The 20,169-nt window shown below is 43.1% G+C and overlaps 1 protein-coding gene across 4 annotated transcripts in view; it reads right to left on the bottom strand.

Annotated features, from left to right (window-relative positions):
* The window catches only part of cadm3 (cell adhesion molecule 3), an 80,141-nt gene that overhangs the window by 15,397 nt on the left and 44,575 nt on the right, over window positions 1-20,169 (bottom strand). For all 4 annotated transcript variants that reach the window (XM_046408313.1, XM_046408316.1, XM_046408315.1 and 1 more), the window contains exons 4-7: window positions 16,003-16,155; window positions 11,167-11,304; window positions 1,189-1,359; window positions 487-577 (exon numbers count right to left, since the gene is read on the bottom strand). In XM_046408313.1, coding sequence (XP_046264269.1) covers window positions 487-577; window positions 1,189-1,359; window positions 11,167-11,304; window positions 16,003-16,155 — 553 coding nt within the window. The remainder of the gene's footprint in view (window positions 1-486; window positions 578-1,188; window positions 1,360-11,166; window positions 11,305-16,002; window positions 16,156-20,169) is intronic.

Genomic DNA, 20,169 nt, shown 5'->3' with positions numbered 1-20,169 from the left:
TACAAACAAACAGTAAACCCTTTATCGAAGCTCATTTGAGAATTGCATTCGTGAGGCTCCGTCTCTCATCATGCAGATGTGCCACATGTGCCACATGAACAGCTCTCGTGCTGCTGTGGCTCTGCTATTAAGTGTTCTAACTTACGAAGCTCGCGTTAAATGTGAGTATAATCAAATGGTCTTGATTCACCAGTAGTTGGCACAGAGAGGAAAGCCTTTGTTATACTGCAAACTGCCTGGAAATGCTGGAACATGACCATGTCGTTAAGTCATTTTACTTACAAAATGATGTTACACGGAGGATGTTGTTTGAATTTCCTGTTATAATGAAGTCAACAAAACATTCTCTTTTGTACATGTGGAGAAAATGAAGTGGGTAGGTGTTTGTGTATGTGCATCTGCTGTATGCAATGTGTTTGAAAATGTGTGTATGCATGCATATGGGCATGCAGGCTGTGTGTGTGTGTGTGTGTGTGTGTGTCTTACTCAGGGTTGCCATTGCCCAAACACTGAAGATGAAACTTCTCCCCCTCTCTGGGCAGATCGCTCTCAGGCAGGATCTGCACGTTCGGGGAATCTGTAAGTGCAAGACAAACACACACACAAACACACGCAGACACAGAGTATAGTTACATAACACAGGACTAACAACCATCACAGACATGGACTCAACTGTCTAACTCATCCCCGTCTCCATCTACTCCCATCTGCATCCTGTAGGCGTCACCACCTCTCTGCCTCCCACAATGACATAACCTCTTGCACAACGACATCACATTCCCTCGGCGATGCAGTACTGCCGTGTTGCCCACAGGGTGGCAGCACTAACACAGACTCCGACACGGCTCCATTTATACTTTCATTTTAGATGATAACTGGCTCCTCTTATCCACAGTGACTCAACTCTGGGCACCAGCAGAGGAAGGTTAAATTCCTATGCGGTCATTATTACAGGTAGCTAACGGGAAATTATTGGAGCAGAGATCAAACTGCAAAGGAAAGGAGGGGATGTGCCCATACTGCCTAATGAAAGAGAATAGCAAGGCAGAAATAAAAAGCTGAGCAATTTCGAGGTTTCACTTTGCATTTCCCTCTCACATCCATCTGTCCTCCGCTCTCCCTCTCTTTCCCCAGCATCCTCTGTACCTCCCCTCTTCCCAACCCCACCCGATTTCCCAGTTGACTCACACAACACCCGCAGAGCCTGCTCGCTCCTCTTGTCCCCCGGGGCGAGAGAGGGATGGTGGACGGCACAGGTGATGAGGGCGTTGTCGTCGTCGCGGCTCACCTCCAGGGTGAGCTCGCTGCTCACGTTGTATGTGAGATCTTCTGGAACGGGCTGCACCACGTCTGGACGTCCTGGGGCGGAGAGGGACGAGAAGGGGAGGGGACGGTCAAGAGGAAGGCGTCTGCGTCTCATCCAGGTACTGGTGCAACAATAGTACCACACAAAAATACACACCAGACACAAACCGAGGCACCAAAAAAGGTTGTTTCACTGTAATTAGAATGTGGTGGTTTCGTTTTGCAGAACTGTACAGAACTGCAATGACCCCCATTTGTTCCCATTAAATGATGAATGTCTTTTCTGTGCAGTTACCTTGTGCCCCTGGGTGTTTTGTTCTGCTATCTATCACTATATGCCACATATACTGTAGGTCTCACAATGCATTTCCACACGTTTCTAAAGAAATATCACACATTTTCTCGCTACAAAGATTCTGTCTTTTTCTGCTGACTCATTTGGTGACGTATACAAGATCTTCTTCGAATGAAAGGTGATCATATTAAGCCTGCGGGATTGTCGTCAAGGTCACCAGGATTAGCAGCCGTCACGCTGGTCTGAGGTGAGCGTTTCTCTCACTTTGCAAGAACATTTGTTTTTGTTGAAATGATTAGCCAATTAGTGGGTCAACAGAAAATTAATGAACAACAGTTTTAGAGCTCATTAATGCTTTTAATCATTAAGGAAATTAAACATTCACTGGTTGAAGCTTCTCACTTGTCAGGATTTGCTGCATTGCTCTGATTTGTGTCACTGTACCCTGAATGTCTTTGGGTTTTTGGAGGAAAGAAAAAAATGATGTAATGTGAAGACACCATCCTTGGGCTCTGGCAAATTATGATGAGCATTTTTCTCTGTTTCCTGACATTTTCAAAAGCTAATCTTCAGATGAAATAAATGATGAAAACGAACACCTTTGTTTCATTCTCCAACATGCTGTGCTTGCGGTCGAATTCATTTGCTTCTAAAAAAGGTAAAAATAAAAACTTCTGACTGCGTCGGTCTTACATCCTGCCACAACATCCTTGTTCGTGTTAAGAAAGAGGAAATCTCACTTCCCTTCAACATGTGAAACGTAACATCAGTAAACTGCAGGCAGCTCAGCCGTGCTTACTAACCAGGCCTTTCTGTGATGTTTCTTGCTGAAGGACACCAAAGGGATGAGAGGAGCTAAAGATCTAATGTTGCTAAGTCCAGTTTTCTTTGGACTCACTTGCTCACTGTTGCTTAGGAGACAGCTTGCATTTCACATGATGTAATCCTTCACTGTGGACGAAGAGGCGACTATACCCAAGAACAGAGCTTTATTTTGGCAAATAAAGAGAATCTACAACACCGTAACGGCAAGCTGCTGCAACCATATTTTGTTATTCAGAGTGATAAAACAGATCTGATTTTACGGTTTGGTGAGTAACAATATGCACAGACATCCATACAGACACTTTTACATTTGCTGCTGTTGCCCTTTCATTCCCGTATTTCACATTTCTGGCAGTCTGTGCAGCATTGAAAAGAGAAAAGAAGAAGTGGGCAGGTGCAGGTGAGTCTGAGCAGCAGCAGCAGCGGGAGGCGACTGAGTACGAGAGCATAAACACAGAGGAGGCTGTCATCGGCAGATCGCACTCTATTGTAGAAGAAAATATCAAACTGGGTGGTCAGAGCGTGAAAGTGGTTGGTGAATCTTGGAAAGTGGACCGGAACCTTATCACTTTCCCTCGCTTGGACTGACACACACACTCATGCACATGCACACACAAGCGTGAGCACATGTAGGTCAGGCTCATGAATAACATATATACGCAGAGGAGATAGAGATAGTGGCAGGGGAGAAGATTGGAAAACACACACATTTTCCCTGTCTCACTCTTTCTCTCTCAAACACACAGATATAACAGACCCCTCCTCCTGCTCCTCCTCCTCCCCCTCCTCCTCCTCCTCCCCCTCCAGAGAACTCTTCAAATACCACTGAATCTAATGACATCTCTCTTTTTATTACCATAACCAGTCCTCTGACCCACAGAGAAAATTAGTTTACTTTCCAGGTGCATTTCAATAATCCTACGCCACTCAGAGGAGTCTTTTTGTCACTCTCCTCTCCCTCAGCACACACAAATATAGACAATATATCACTTTTATTAAAGACCATGGATGTCAAAAACCAGACCTGGGAGTGAACACATCCTGTTTATTTACTCACTGACTCTCATGTACAGTAGTCCTGAAATCGCACAATTGAGTTTTAATAAGTTTTTCATGGCCCAAAGGGGTCACGGAATTGGCCCAACACATTCATTAAGGAAAAAATAAAACGCAATCAGTCTTAAGTGTTTTTTCCCCAAGACGGCAGTGATGCACATTTACTCATAATTCACATTTCTTCAGCTCATCATTAGATAATCAGGGCAGATTTGCATGTCCGCTGCTGCAACCCAAGCAAGAAGCAAATCGGACCGGCAGCAGTAACAGGTTGTGTTCCACCGGATTAAACACAAGCTGCCTCTTAAAGGGTCAGTTCACACAAATTAGAAGAACTACATATTTTGGCCATGAAGATGAATTTTCTCTGCCCAGGTTTTGATATATATGACTCCTGTCTCCACCCACTGAGTTGAATGAAATTTCATTTGTGGTGCACACAACTTCTCTCCTCACAAACACGGTCCTCATTGCTCTGCCGGATCCACAGAACAGGCTGGGAATATTTCACTCTTAGAAAGCAGCTCCAGTGAAACCTGTTCCCTGCGTGGTTTGTGGATTGTCTTGTGTGGCCAGTATGTTGCTTTGGTTGCACATTTTACCACCTTTGTTTTGTGTGACTGGTTCAACTGACCTTTAAAATGTAGTTAAAGCAGCTGATATCATTTTTTACATTAACAAGAGGCTTCACAGTGAAGAAGAAACAGAATCATCACTGCTCTGCCTGCGTCCTTTCCAGCTGCAGCGGACAGCTGTTCCCCGATAAACCCAGTACGCGCTACCTGTCCGATGCCAGGCCTCAGGCAGACACAGCCGGTGACTAACTGGTGAAAACAGAGGAGCATTCAGCAGCTCGAGAGCCAAATATTTTATTTAGTGGACACCAAAACAGAGCTGTCATAATGATAATCCCACCTGCTGGATATGCAAGAGAGCAAATGTTTGCTGCTCAAACACATTCGACTCGTCAGGTTTGCAAGGCGACGAAGCAGAAAATGTGATGCAGAGCTGATGGTGTTCAGGTAAAAATAAAGTTGTGAAAACTGTCTGATCAGGATAAAGAAGAAAGAGAAGAAGAAGAAAGAGAAGAAGAAGAAGGAGAAGAAGACAAGGCCTGCCATTGCTACTCATGCTTCATCATGTGCGGTCACTTCACAGCCCCACCTTATGATAAAACTGACTTGTCACATGATTCATCGCCATTAAACAGAGTTGAAAAGTGTGCAGTGTGCAAACGCTACAGTCATTACAAAAACATATCATGTCATCAAAGTTCTCTTTATAACTGACAAATAAATCATTAAGATTCAATATCAATATTCAGTTAGAGGAAGTATGTGATGCATTCTTCTTCTTTAATATTTAAGCTACTCCAGCACCTCCTAAAAATTTAATGGGATGCCCGCTTCTTTTTTCTTATTCCTCGAATAAAAAGGTGACTAACTTCACCCAAGGTGGTGATGCGATGCAGATGAGGTGCTGGTGCTGCTGATGCTTCAACCCTCAAGCGTACAATCCGCCATAAAATAATCATATTAGCAGTATCAAACAACTGGCCGCAGCAATTACTGCGTCCAGCATGTGTGGGCCTTTAAAGGCTGGAGAAGTGCGCTCGTGAGCACAGGGTCTGGATTAGAGCTGAAACAATTAGTGGGTGAATTGATTACTGGATGGAACCAGAATCATTTATTCTAATAATGAGATGTAAAATGTTTTTATCATCGGAGAAATGAATCTGTCAGCAGGAGGAGATAGCTTCATGTGTTTTTAATGCAGATTCAGCCGGGTGACGTCTTGTGAGACAAAGAACGAAGTAATCAGCAGTCACCTGAGCCACTGAAATCACTGAAAGTCTCTGATCCGCTTGTTTAATCTACACAAATTAGATTTTTTTTTTCAAATTTAGAAAATATTCTAATGCAGTAAATACAAACAAAAGAAATATTACAATGAAACTTTTTGCACACTTTCACCCACAGCAGGTTTATCAAATTTAACATTTCAAGACGTTCACCGAGTTTGCACGTCTCTTCTGTTCCATATTATTGATGTCAGACGAAGTAATAAAACTCAAGTAGAATATTCAGAGTAAATGTGACATTTTGTCTTGGTCAGATAAAACATGTCATTTAAAGTCATCTCTTTGGGCTCAGCCGGTGGGCATTTTTCACTTTGTTTTGACACAAAATATAAAGATTTATCAGTAATGAATTTAACGGTCAGTCGCAGCCCTATTTTTGCCAAAAGAAAAAGCTTAAAAAAGACCAGTCGGACCACCGTAGGAAGGTAAAATGAATGAGCGAGTAAAACCTCCTTATTATTCAACGACTTTGCCAACCGAACAAGGCGCTTAAACCCCCCCGCTGGCTACTCCAGCGCAGCAGAAGACTGCGTTCCCGCTCGGCATCTCTGAGGTGTGAAAATGTGGATCTGTGAATAGACAGTAGCACACGGCTTAACACCAGTGTGCACGCTCAGCAAAAAAGGCCTGCGTCCCTGGATAAGAGGGAAGTTTTAAAATAATCAAAACAGTCATCACTTTTAAGCTCAAACGGGATTACGGCCAGTGAAAGCGCTCAAGTCTGATTTAAGCGTTCATACGAGGTCATCCTATTTGGAAAGAGGTTTAATTAGTCCTGTTACTGGATTACCGGGTGACCGGAGCTGCTGGAACCTGTTCTGGTTCTGCCTTCCTGTATCTGTCTGTGTACTCCATGTGTACTGTGTGTACTGTGTGTGCTAGGTGGCAAAGCAGATTGTCTTTCTTCTACTTTCTTCTTTTGGTTATTTTATGAGGTTTTTAAAGATGAGATTAGATAGAATAGATGAATCTGCCCAGAAAAACATAACTGACAGCAACTGATTCACCTTCAAATCATTCAGCCTTTCACTGAGTTCAGTTTTTTCTTTATTCACTGCCAGATCGAATACTCGTGGCTTCAGGATGGCTAATACGACAACTGATTTCAAGCGTAACATGTAATTTTAAGCTTCAGAAAATTCTGATGGTAATTGTTCACTATTTTAGAGAAAGATTTTATAGAATAAATGTTTATATGATTGATCAAACAATATGTGACAGATGAATCGATAATAAACATTGGCATTAGTTGCAGCCCTACATTTGCTCCACTTCCCAAAGTGCTGTGATCGTGGCAGAGTTGAATTTATTCCTTTGTTAAAGAGCGTAAATGACAAACCCAGACCGTGAGAACCATTTCTTCTATTAACACTTAATTTTCAAATCTTCTTTATCTTTCATTCTGTCCCATTTTATACCTCAAAGCTTCTTCATTTTCAAAGCTGGAAAAGGCAGCGGTTATATAATATATATAATTATAAACCAATCTCGGAGGTGTCATTGTGCAAAATGATTATTTTAACTTTTTTTACACTTTAAGCAGAATTTGCAGATTCTGTACTTTTAGTTAAGCACAAATTTTAAAACAGGACTTTGTCATTATGTTGCTGCTATTTTAAGGATCTGAAAACTTCCTACAGAGTCTGGTTCTCTGGCGTCCCCCCCGTCCCGTCTCTTACATCACGTTGCTCCATATGGACGCACGCCCATGTACCCGTCGCCATCCGCCCCACGTCCTGCATTATGACAATTTGGGCCAGTATTCAGCCCGTATGGCCTTAAGTGCCACCATAAATCCCCATTATCCTCAATCCAATACATCGATGTCACTAAATGATCCATAGCCCTTTCACACAGTACAACTAATACAGTCTTCAAAGCTCTCACAGCCTTTCATTCTTCTCAATTACCACTCCCTTTCCTGCACTCTCTTGCTCTCCGTCTCTCCTCCTCCTCCCCCCACACCCTCCCATCTCTCTATTTAAATCCTCTTTCCGGATTTCTCTCACCATTTCGTCACCCTTCCCTCCTCTTCCTCCCCTCTCTCCTGTTGCGCTCTCCGGTACCCTCTTTCTTTTAAACCCCACCACCCACCAGCCCCACAGTCTGCACTCCCACTCAGCCACAAAGCCACCTCGCTTCTTCTTCTGTGGTTTTCTTAATTCCCCTTCTGCTCTCTCTCTCTCTTTTCCTTCAGTCTCTCTCTGTTCTGTCGCCTCTTTGCAACTTCCATCACTCTCATGCACACACACACACACACTCCCGCTCATTCGCTCACTCCCTCTCTGTTCTCTGTAGGCCCTTACTGTCACTTTCTTGAGCCTCCCTCATGTACACGCACACACACACACTCTATACATCTGTGTCACCCTCACTCCCTTCTCTCTCTCTCTGTCTCTTTTGCTTGTACTGTCAGTGAAGCTGTCAGAGAAGCAGTGGTGAGGAGCAGTCTATGGCCTCATCTTTTCAACACACACACACACACACACACACACACACACACACACACACACACACACACACGCACACACACACACACACACTCAGACTACAACAACTGCATGAATGAGAAGCTGTAATAATGGCACGGTGACCCTTAGTGCCCTCCTGCTATCTAGCCGGAGATGAGCACAGTGCGACAGTGTGTGTGTGTGATTATCATCTGTCTATTACCAGTGTGTGTGTTAAACTCAAAGGGTGTGTGTGTGTTGATGTCTGTATTCCACAGTGTGTCGTTCCAAAAAAAAAAAATGACTGATTGGTGTTGTGTAGTGTCAGAACGGCTGGGCGAGGCCGTGAACACACCATCATTCACATCGAGTTGATCTCCTTAAAATCTCACTCTGTCTGGCTCTATTTTTCAATGTTCTCTCTTTTTTTAAGGGGCCCCTCTCTTTCTTTTTCTTTTTACTAGACAGAACCACTGTCCCTGTTACCCTGGATGCAACCCCAGTGGCAGACAAGACCACCGATTCAGCAAAAGGCTGAATGCTTTTCATCACTGAGTACCAACGTTGTTAGAATTATTTCCTGATGAAGTACAGTCGCACAGCAAAGGGAAGAAATGCGGCATATAAACTATGATCAGAGGGACACTAATTTTACATGTAGTGTTTACTTTTACTCGTCATGAAGAGCACTACTCTGCCTGTACAGCTGTACAATGTCTTTTGCAGCTCTGGAGGGCACCGTGGCAAGCCCGAAAAAAATACCTGTTCATGATGTTGTCGGGGTCACCTCAACGTGGGCTCAGAGACTTTTTAAGAGAAGGCCTGCATCACAAAATGAGGTAAGAAGTTTCAGAGACCATGAAGGGAAAGGGAGGGAAACAACTACTGAAGCAAATCTATCAAACTGCAAGTTTTTGGGTGTGAAAAGTCAACAAAGCAATGCTCCACTGAAGTGCCCTTGAGCAAGGCCGTCGGTCAAACAGCTCAGACTGTGGTTGTACTGGGCAGCTTCCAGGTGTGGGTGTGGGTCATCCTGAAAAGAGGAGCATTGCTTTATTTATTCCCTGAATTAAGAGAGTGAAGAAAACAGCTTTTGGGGATTGACCAACATGTGGGACTAAAAGCCAGTTTCTTTAATGCTTCAGTTTTGGCCATTCTTTTTAAAATCTGTCTCTTGTGAGGCCCTTAACTTTATGGATGTGCAATACCCATTTGCAGGAGTATCCTTTACGGTTAAGGTTAGGAGAAGATTGTGGTTATAGCAGGGAAGAAAAGCATCCATTAATTGTTGGTCGATGACAGGATACAACCTCTGATCTCCTGCATTAAAGCGCTGGCGCTGGATCCAAATCACACAGTACGGATATGTCCAACATAAACATAATTCCTACCTCTGTAGCAGAGGTGGTTCTTATGAAAACTGTTTACAGTGAGTGCTGGGGATTATGCACAGACATCAAAACACGCCTGAAAAATGTTTCAAATGAAACTTTTCAATGTTGTGCGCGCCGCACGCAAGATTGCATTCACCTCCATCATACTGGATCGTTGGCAGAAATCTCAAGAGACCAAACCTACCTACTGCGGCTGGATACAAGATATTAGAAGTAAGAGGAAAAATACATCTTTCTGTATTTTGGATGAGGTGACCCTTTAAACAAAAATCCAATCTCTTTAAAAAGCAACAATCTCCAGACTCCTCTTTCCCTCTGTCTTTTGTTCTTAGTTCAGCTGTAACAAAAAGACCAGATAATCTGTCCTCAGGCAGGCAGCTCTCCCAGTCCTCCCTCTATTTGTAGCTTCTGTCCATTCTTTCGATTCATTTCAGTCCATAATTATAGCAAACACTAACACTGCCAAGGCATCGGGACACAAGACACGCATTTTTGCATTACAAAGTCTGAGTGTACAATTTTCACATCAATAAATCATTATCATATTATATCACCACATTACAGCGGTATAATTACCACAAAAAAGGCCATTGCAAAGAAGATGAACGCTGCAGTACAAACAGAGCAGATACGGCGGGACATCAGCTGGAGAGCTTTGCAAACAGACAGAGGGCGCTGTTCTGCCAGCACAAACACGGCTAAAAGGCTTATAGAGTTTCTGGTAACGGCAGATGGTGGAAGCAGCGACAGGGTGACAGAAACAACACTTGCAACATGTTTGTTCTGCTCGGTAAAGCTAAACATAAAACCTCTGACCGATGACGCAACAAGAGGCAGGGGAGGGGGGGGCTACGGGAAACACGGTCATAATGATGGAGAAACGCCTCTGCTGCCAATATCGCTGGTGTGAGTCAGAGGCTTCCAGTCGTCTCCTTGGTTTTCGGCTTGTCTGTAAGTAGAAACACGGTTCATTTGTCCTCTCATGGCATCCTCTCTGCTCTCTCCTTCTCTTCCCTGCTTATTTCTCCCGTTTACATCTGCACCAAAAGACCAGCCGGCCTGACCTCATGCAAAGCTCTCTGTATCTCCGTTTCTCTGTTCGACCTCATCCCTTCATCCTCCCCTCTGCCCTGCCTTTTATTACTGGATTCGGTCGTTATCCCTGGCTCGATCCGACCCACGCTGTCTCTCTGTCTGTTGTGTCACTCCCAGTTGCAGATAGGTTGCAGCTCAAAGGATGACACAAACAAACACACACACACACACAATAGCGCAACTCAAATAACACACAATACAAGAAAAGAAAACCCCCACACACAGTTCTTGGATAAATGCATAGGCACAAATTTACAGGATCAGGACATGAGGGAATGATGGGGAGGAAGGACACAAACACGCTCACAGTGTGTTTCTGCAGTCACACAAGTGCAAGCAGCATACCCTCGCACACACACACGTGCACACACACACACACACACACACACACACACACATATGCAGGCACAGGTTTAGGACACACAGAGAGACATCAGGCAACGTGGCAAGGACACAATACACACACAGCATGATCTCACACACACACAAGCTACATTCTCTCTCTCTCTCTCTCTCTCTCTCTCTCTCACTCACACACACAAATTCTTAAACGTGAGGAATGTGCACACAAATATGCATTTGTGTAAAGACACAGTTGGAAATCCCTGTACATACTGACTACTGTGGGATCACACAAACTGACCCACAGAGGAGCACACATTAACGAGCACAGACCACATCCTTGCCCTCCTACGCAATAATATTGCAGCCACACACACACGCACACACACACACACTGTCCTACACACATAACCACACCCAAGGGCTCCTCACCGCACACACACACACAGATCCAGCATGAGTACAAGCCAGAGTACAACAACAGACACGTCAAACACACATTTTGCGACCTCACAATACACACACACACACTGTGTCTCTCACCTTCCAGCTCCTGGTCTCCTCGGTACCAGTGCAGGTTGGCGGGGGGCTTGCTGCCGGTACTGGTGCAGGTCAGGGTGACTTTGCCCCCCTCCGGCACTGCATTCTCAAAGCCAGAGATCTGAGGCTTAGCGGGCACACCTAGCGAGAGAGGGAGAGACACAGGGTAGAGTTAGTAAGAGAGAGAGAGATAACTTTTAAGCTGCAGGGCTCACCTTGTAGCCACAGAAAGCAAGAAAAAAAAAAACAAGTTTCTGGGTCAGTGGCTGAGCCTCTAATAAATGTTGCAAATTTTTTTTGCAAACTTGTTGTGTATTGAATTTGTTTGGTCAATTCGGTCAGCCAGTTTAGAGAAGAATAATGATGCAGGCTTGCAATGATTTGGCCCAAGAGTTTTTCAGAGCCACTGACCTTGACCTTCCAGAAGCATCAAACCTCCACCAGTGTGCATAAAGGCAGGGCACAAGAACATTTCTATGTTTTGCTCACAGGTGACCACCACAACTACAAATAATGACAGAAGCAAAGGTGGAAGAAGCTTAATGTTGTTACAGCACTGTAATGCCTCTTAGGGCAGCTAAACTACATCTCAACCATAGCAGTGGCAGATCAGAATCCAGATTGTGTGAATCATTTCCAAAACGTGGTCATTTCAAAATTACGGAAAAAAGACGTCAACATGACTGCAGGGGAACCAGATCAAAAACCCATCAGGTGGCTGTGGACTTAAAATGTCATGGAGTTTAGGGGACTTGTTATGAGACTATAAAACATGAAGAGCAACAGGTTATGACATTAGTAATATTTCATCCAGCAAGTGAAATCAATTTTGTGTAAAGTAACATGAAGCCAGGGGTTGCTGTGGCAGTAAAAATTTAGAGGAGATTTAATACTGAAATTGAAAAACAGCGAACATGAGTTGATTTCATATACTCTATCAAATGATTAGGTTTCTGAATTTGCAACTCACTGCAAAGTGTTTCAAATGATTGCAAAATGCTATTAGTACTTTTCATAAGAAAATTCCGTGATATACTCTTACTGTGTCTTTGATTCCGAGTGCATATCAGGCCCATGATGAATTTTAAATAACTGAAATGATGACCACATTTGTAGTAAGACTTGAAAACATGGCAGTGAAGCATACAGAAGCTGAATAAAGAGACAAAACTATTCCCAAAACAAAAGACAAAATCCTTCATTAACTTACCATTTCAACAGGACTTGGGGCACACTTATTAGGTATTCTAACATATGCAGTGAAGCCCCAAAAGGGGAGATGGCTGTCTACTGAGATGAACACGGAAATGCAATTAATTCAGGGGAAAAAATAATAATGCCTTATCGCTTTAAAATCAGCAGCATGAGGTCTGCATTAACTCTGACGGCTTGGGAATTTCTACAATTGATGTCAGTCTGGTAAATAATACTGTGTGACTGTTCCCTCACAGCACCTCAGGTCAGTTCAAAATGTCAAGTAAATTTAATTTTGAAGGGATTATTAAATACGACACTCAGAATTCAGTAGTTAAAAGCCAGGGAGGTGGAAAGACTGAATGTTTTCTTCTGTGGGGGGATGCTGATGTCCTGTGTGATAGTTTGCAAAGCAAGGATGAGGGACAAGAGGCATGAAATGAGCCAAAGTTCGGATTCAGTCTGGTTTGAGCCACCGGGACCAGGCCAAACCAAAATTTCATGATGTAGCTTCCTTTCCCCAGTCAAAATAAGAAACATTTTTGCTTAATTACTATTTTAACTGAAAAGAAAACAACACAAGCAGGAGAAGGAATCCGCACATCCATTCTGCCAAATATTTCAAAAACGACTTCGCCGTCAACCATCATGGGCGAAGTCAAGAGTGGAGAAATTGAAACTTTTCTCGCCGTCCTCCAGCTGGAGCCGCTGTAGGCGGCACTTTCCTCTGACTGCTGGCGGAGATCACTGTCATTCTGCTTTTGAAAATAATGAACATTTTTCGGTTTGCAGTCAACCGCACACCGCCACCTCATGCATTAAGGGACAAGGGAGGGAGTGATGGACAGAATGAGAGAGGTGGAGCTGGAAGAGTAGAAGGAGAGAGCGTTAGAGAGACAGGTGGAGATGGAGACCCACTCATGAAGGAACGCCAGGAGGGAAAATTATATATTTTCATTACAACTGACAGGCATTATAGATAGATAGATAGATAGATAGATAGATAGATAGATAGATAGATAGATAGATTTGTCCACCCCCTGCAGATACATGCACGCAGATATATAAACATGCAAGACATGGAAGTACCCATATAAAGTGGCACAAACTAACCAAGGTATAGATCAAAAAAACAAAAATGTGGTCAATTTTTAATGTAGCAGTATTTGATGTAGTGCACTGTGTGTGGAAGCTGTCTGGCAGTAAAGTAGCATTGAATATTAATGAGGGAATAATACTGCACATATAGAATTGGTTGGAGAAGCCCTGTCGAGACCCTTTTCTCTACAAGGGGAATAAAAGAGAATAAAGCCAATATCAATTATTCTCTGCTTAACTCAGGAGAGAGCAGAGTTTCGTGCCACACATATTTTACATCAACAGCCACACGAGCGTCAGAAACTGATCGAACTCGTGTGTGTTTATGTAGGTGTCTGTCAAAACACTGCAAATGTTGAAACAAGAATGAAGCGCACACACGTGACCGCTGTTGTGCCGAAACTCGATATCTCTGATTTTCCCATAGGGGTCTGTGCGTTTTAGACATTTTACCATACATTTTTAATGGCTTGGCTCCCTCTCAGGGGTCATGAAATATTTATCGAACTCAGAAATACAGTGTCACAGCTGTCAATTACAGCGGATTAAAAAAAATGCTTGGATCACAATTATTGCCAGATTGGAAGAAATGTGGGGGGGTGAGGGGTGATTCGCATGTTAATTTGAATTTAAAGAGCCAAAGTAGACCCGCCCTCACCCTTGCTTTGACACACACACATTCTCCTCCCACCTTTGCACACATACACAAACATCACATTAACATTTCAGGCCCTCTGCTCATGCTGTTGTCCAGAGCAACTATATTGAATTCTTTTCAATACACTCTGCAGCACTGTCAAAGTGCTAGAATAAATGTCATCAAAATGATTTATTCAAGGATGCTTCAACAGCTTTTGACTGACAAACCCCGAATCCGGGGAACAACCCTGTGGCCTTCCAGTCACAGGACAGCAGATGGGAACTCAGGCCATCCTGCACCACCCGCAAATTTTTCTAACAGAATGAGGCAGAAAACCCCCGCAGTTTCCTCCAACAATTCACTGGCAAATTATGCTGCACTGACTTTGTTAACCTGAGAGAAAATTATAAGAACCTCCTCGACATCACAAATAAGCTAACAGTAAAATCATACTCCATATTTGGCCAAATTTGGATGTGGTTGTTTTATTTTTATTTTTTTTTTCATGATCTGCACAAAGAATGACTTGATTTCATCGCACAGCAGTTTAAAAGTGGAATTGGATGCCCTGAAATGTTGGCTTTAAATGTGCCTACCACAACCTCCCAGGAATATTAGACCAGCTGTCTCTCCCATGTATACAATAAGTCCATTAGTTGATACATTACAGTATTGCCAAGCACACTGCTTTGTTCTCATCTTCAAGGGAAGCCGTGAAATATGGCCAGAATTAGCTGACAGTGAGGAACAATAACAACTCGACTAATGAAAATCAATACTTGAAAGACCGTCTGTGGGGGTCCAAAGCCGATTAGGCCAATATCCAATCAATAAACAGGCCCAACCTCTGCTGACAGGATGGCTGCAATTTATTGCAGGCTGCAAGGAAGCGTCACACATAGATAATAACATCAATCTCAAGGAAGATGAGTAGAGCCCGTTTATCTCCACACAAGAGTTATGTGAGGTCATAACCTTACACAAAGGTTAATGCTATAAGCAAAGATCTGGATTAAACTGGATGAAGGCATCATGAGCAAAGCCATGGACTCACAACATTACCATGATGCAGTGTTTTTACAGCTTCACACGCATTAGGGACTAAATGTCGGGATATTGCCGCCTTTGACATTTTATTCCAACCTGTAAGTCCTCTAACTTCATGGAAGTGCTACGCTAACCACAATGCTCCATGCCAACGGGCAGCCTCTCTTAGCATGTCGCACTTACGACAGACGTCCACAGGGTTAAACCTCAATGTACTCTTAGAAAGGATAAACTCCGCTGGGTAGGTCGGGCAAACGCAGCGTCACAGCAGGCTATCAAGGTGAATTACAGGCACTTTTTCAACATTTTCTGTGTGTGTGTACACACATTGTTGTAAAACTGTTATGAACAACAGAGGAGAAAATGAGAAAAGATGGCAAAAGCTTATCATTTAAATGCATCACAATCCTACAGGTCTGAGAGTAATTAAGATCGACAGCAGTCAAGCTGATCTGCACAGCCATCAGTCAGTCTCAAAGAAGACACACCAGAGCATGAACGCAAGGAAGGAAGGAAGGTCACTGTGCACCATCAGACCTCAGCGAGAACAAAGACAAAACGTGAGAAAAGCCTACAGAGGAAACAGAAATCTGAAGAGACCTTAGGAGAGGCGTCACAGAGAGGGATCGTCCTTCAAGAACAGGAGATGGGAAGGTTAGAATTACTACAGTAAAGGGAAGTATCACTAAAAATAAGAAGAAAATGAAACAATTGATTTTTGTCCTTTTTATCAAGCACGTGTTCTTCTGTTCGTTCCAGACGACCTATTTAGGGACATACATAAGTTGCACTTTCAACACCGCTTTCTGTGTGTGTGTGTGTGTGTGTGTGTGAGACTGTGTTCTCGTTGTGTGACCCACCTAGCACGGTGACGGTGGCTCGGGCGGTGCGGACTGGCATGGTGAAGATGGAGCAGGTGTACTCGCCCTCGTCGGACAGCTGCACTTCGGCGATGGTGATGGAAAGCTCGGTGAGCGTCGAGCGGTGCAGCTGGATGCGGTTATCTCTCAGCGCTGAAGGAAGAACAGGATATCAATAATTAGAAATGTGCATATGTAATTGTTCTGCTTTATAAATTATTTAAGGAGCACTTGTGTAAGGTATGCTTTTAATAAATATTTTACAAATTTACCTATTTTAAGTTCTTTTTTTTGCTTTTAAACTTTTAGAACTTTAATACTAACTAATTAAGTGCATATATTTAAATACTGAGATGGTTGTAAGAGCTCTCATATTTGCCCTGTACTCTTTTACTGATAAAGAAGAAGTGAAAGAAAGGAGGAGGAAGTGGAAGCAAACAAGGGGGAAGAGTGAGAGTAAGACAGAAGGGACAGAAAGACGGTAGAGACAGGAGGACGCAAAGGCGGAAATATGGGAGAAAAGATGAGAGGATGACAGAAGGGAGAGTGAGGGAGGACAGGACAGAAGGACCAGGGAAAAGGAAGAGAATAAGGAAATGAGGAAATGGAAGAAAGATGAAGAAAAAAAGAAGGGATGTGATGGAGATATTGGAAGGGAGAAGGCCATGAGGGATGGAGGAAAAAAAATCAGGGAAGAAGATCGCAGACAGGAAGGTGAAAAGAGTTTGAGACAGCATGAAGGTAAAGGGAATGAAAGAATGGGAAGAGTGAATGTGGCAGAGGTGAAAGAGAAGGATGTGGAAAGATTAACAAAAAGAAAGACTTGGAAGAAGGAGGAGCTCTCTCTTAGAGAGAGGAAGGGTGAGAAAGGGAAGGAGAGAAAAGAATAGAAGTAAAAGGGGAATGTGAAGAGGAATGGGGAGAAAAGATGTGAAAGAAAGGAGAGGGCAAAAAAGTGAAAAGGAAAGGAGAGAAATGGGTGTGAGGAAAGTAAAAGGGGAGACTTTGAAAGTAAAAGAAAAAAGAAGAAGCAGTGGGTATGTAGTGAGAAAAATAAGGGAGGTGGGAAGAGAGGAAGAAAGCATGGAAAGGAGGGCGAGCAAGAATGGGGAGGGCAGAGGAAGAGGGAAAGTAAGAAAGATGATGTGCAGAATTTAAATCATGGGAAAGAGAAAGGTAAAATGGAACTGAGGAGGAGGGGGATGTTTAGAGAGAAAATGATGTAAGAGGGAAAGAGAGAGAGGAGGAGAAGGTGGAGTGATGAAGATGAGGTGAGAGAGGAGGAAAAAAATAGCTGAGAAGTGAGTGCGAACAAAGCAAAGAAAGACAAAGAGGGGAGTAAGGAGAGGCGACACAAAACGAGCAGAAAGTGTGTGTGAGAGACAGAGGAAAGAAACAGAGGAAGCATAAATAGCAAGGAGAATAAGGGAGAGACAGCGAGGGTGGGGGAGGAGGGACTGGGAGGAGGATGAAGATGAGGGAGGCAGGGGGGAACATAAGAGAGACATAAATGGCTTTGTCATCAATGAGAAATCCAGCCATGAAAGAGAGAGAGAAGGAGAGAGCACAAGCGACCAAGACAGATGATGATGATGAAATGCTACGAAATAACCACTCGTTTCTGTGATAGCATTGACCTCTGTGGTGTTTGTGCTGTGTGATTGCTGTCTGTCTCTCTGCCTTCCTATCTGCCTGTCTATCTAGATGTCTATCTGTCTATCTCTCTGTCTCAATCAAGGTTTTTCAGCTTTGTTCTCCAGCGCCATCATGCAGAGTCGGCTACCCCCGCAAACAAAGACTTAAAGTAAGCGAATACATGCACTTAAAACAACAACAACAAAACAAAAACAAAAAAATAAACTGTGGTCAAGCAAACTGAACAATCCGATAGATTTGTTTCCATATTCCAAATTGTTTAAATTACCATGGTGCTAATTTTGCCTTATCTCGAGTCATCACGTGGCTAAACCCCGGCTGCATTTTACTTGTTGTTGGTTGTGTCAGAGGTACACGCAGCCATGTGGTAGGCCTTTGAAGGCCTAACTTTGAAATCAGTGGGCAATCAGCACAGGCCAGCAGGGGTATAACAGACAAAGCAGCCCCTTAAATTGCCCACAAGCACGTTTTTTGGTTATTGCATATCCATTTTGACCATATTTTAACATAACAAGGCAAGACTTAAATTGGAAGTAGATCATTATGTTAACAATACAGCCCTTGTTAGCAACTGGTTTTCCAGAGAGAACAACAGAGAAAATAACAGAAACCTTGCTGCTAGCCAGACAGCTCAAACGTTAGCTTACTAACTTCATTATTTTAGCATTTTTTCTTTAAATCTAGCTTGATTTTTATACTCCATGTTATGGAGTTAAAAGATTTCCCTTCTGTATTGACAACAATACAGCAGTCTGACTAAACTGCACATAACACCTTGTCTTTAGCTAACTACACTGATACCCAGCAGGCTAATTCTGACAGTCTGATGCTAATGCAATTAACCTGCAAATGTTAACCACAGGGTAAATTAGCAACAAGACTGCCAATTAAGATGCAGTACATGGTGTATATGCAGTCAAAAAGGTTTTGCCTATTCAAATAAAACTCAGGTATTTATATCCTAAGATGAGATGTTGCAAGTATGACCTGCTGAATTAAAAAAAATAATGTTTTTGATTTTTTTTTCATCTACTTTTCTCCTTACTAAACATCATGTTGTGGAAAACACAGAATCATCCACCCTCATTTGTCAAGGTGACAATAAAGTTTGGCATCAGTCAGTTTTCTCATGACGTGAACCACTTGAAAGCAAAGCACTTCAACTTCACACCAACACCAAGCTAAAAATCACTGCCTCGCTGGTGTCTTCTGCTGGATGTTGAACTGTGCTCTTACTGCGACTGGAGCCACACCCAACAGTGACATCACAGTGGACTGACCACACCCCAAGTGCACTGCTACATCACTGCAACATCACTGCAACAAAGTGAGAGCCTCCCAGTGAGGTTCTGATGGTGCTGAGTAACTTGATAAGTCATTTGAACCTTTAATTCTTGATAAAAGTTTGTGGCTATTAGCCGTATTGTGTGTGTGTGTGTGTGTGTGTGTGTGTGTGTGTGCGCAATACCACTTTAATAGTGTGTTATGTCTTTTTTCATGTCTTATTGTTCATTTGCATTTGTCAGTAATGAGCCACATGTGTGTTTATTTTTCCCCTCATCTTTTTGTCTTCCTTTCTGTCTCACTATCATCTTGCTGTCTCTCTATCTCCCCATCTGTCTGTTCACCTGTCTATCTCTATTGCACTCCCACACACACACACACACACACACACTTCTGTTTCTCTTGATATTTTTCAGTTATTTCATCCAACACTACTTTATCTTCATGCCTTATCACTAAGCAAGGTCACTCCATTTGTCTTCATGAGCTACCCTCTCTCTCTCTCTCTCTCTCCCTCTCTCTCTCTCTCTGTGTGTGTGTGTGTGTGTGAGGCATACGGTCACTCACACACAGATGCAGACACACACTTATTCATGCCCCCTGGACCCTGCACTGAACTATCAGTCTCCTTAATTCTCTTCCCCTCATCTCTCCCCCATCTCCCCTCTTTCCCTCTTGTTCCTCTTCGTCTTTCTCTCTTACATCACACCCATCTCTAATCTTTTCTGACTGCAGGCTTCTCTCTCTCTCTGTCTCTTTCACTCCTTTGTTCTTTCGTTCTTTCATTATAAACAACGTATATTGCTTGAGAGTACAGGTGTGATAGATTTTCAAAAACGATATGATATCTAGTTATGGGGGCGTATTGATTGGGAGGCCCCTGAAAATTGTACATGTGCTTCATGCTGTTTAGCCTGTGATGTGGGCAACATAAATAGTCTGCCAATAGGTTGCACTCTGCTATTCGGCTTTTGCTTTTTTTTCTGTGAAGGGATGTAATGAATTTCTCAGCATTGACATGAACTGGACTGATGAACGTGGTGTGTGTCTGTGTGTGTGCGTTGTAGAGTAGAGGAATATAGCTGCAAAGGTCCTGTTTATTCTCTCATAGAACATGTTAGGTGACTGACATTTGGAGCACTTCCCAGGCTTGGACAGACATGAATCTCTCAACATCTAAGCCTCAGAGTTCACACCTTCTGACACTTTTAGAACTTTCAAAACCAG

The sequence above is a fragment of the Scatophagus argus genome, chromosome 13 (assembly GCF_020382885.2).
Source record: "Scatophagus argus isolate fScaArg1 chromosome 13, fScaArg1.pri, whole genome shotgun sequence".
In the NCBI taxonomy this organism is placed as follows: domain Eukaryota; kingdom Metazoa; phylum Chordata; class Actinopteri; family Scatophagidae; genus Scatophagus; species Scatophagus argus.
The sequence above is the reverse complement of the archived record's forward strand: the minus strand, read 5'-3'. Positions and strand labels throughout refer to the sequence as shown.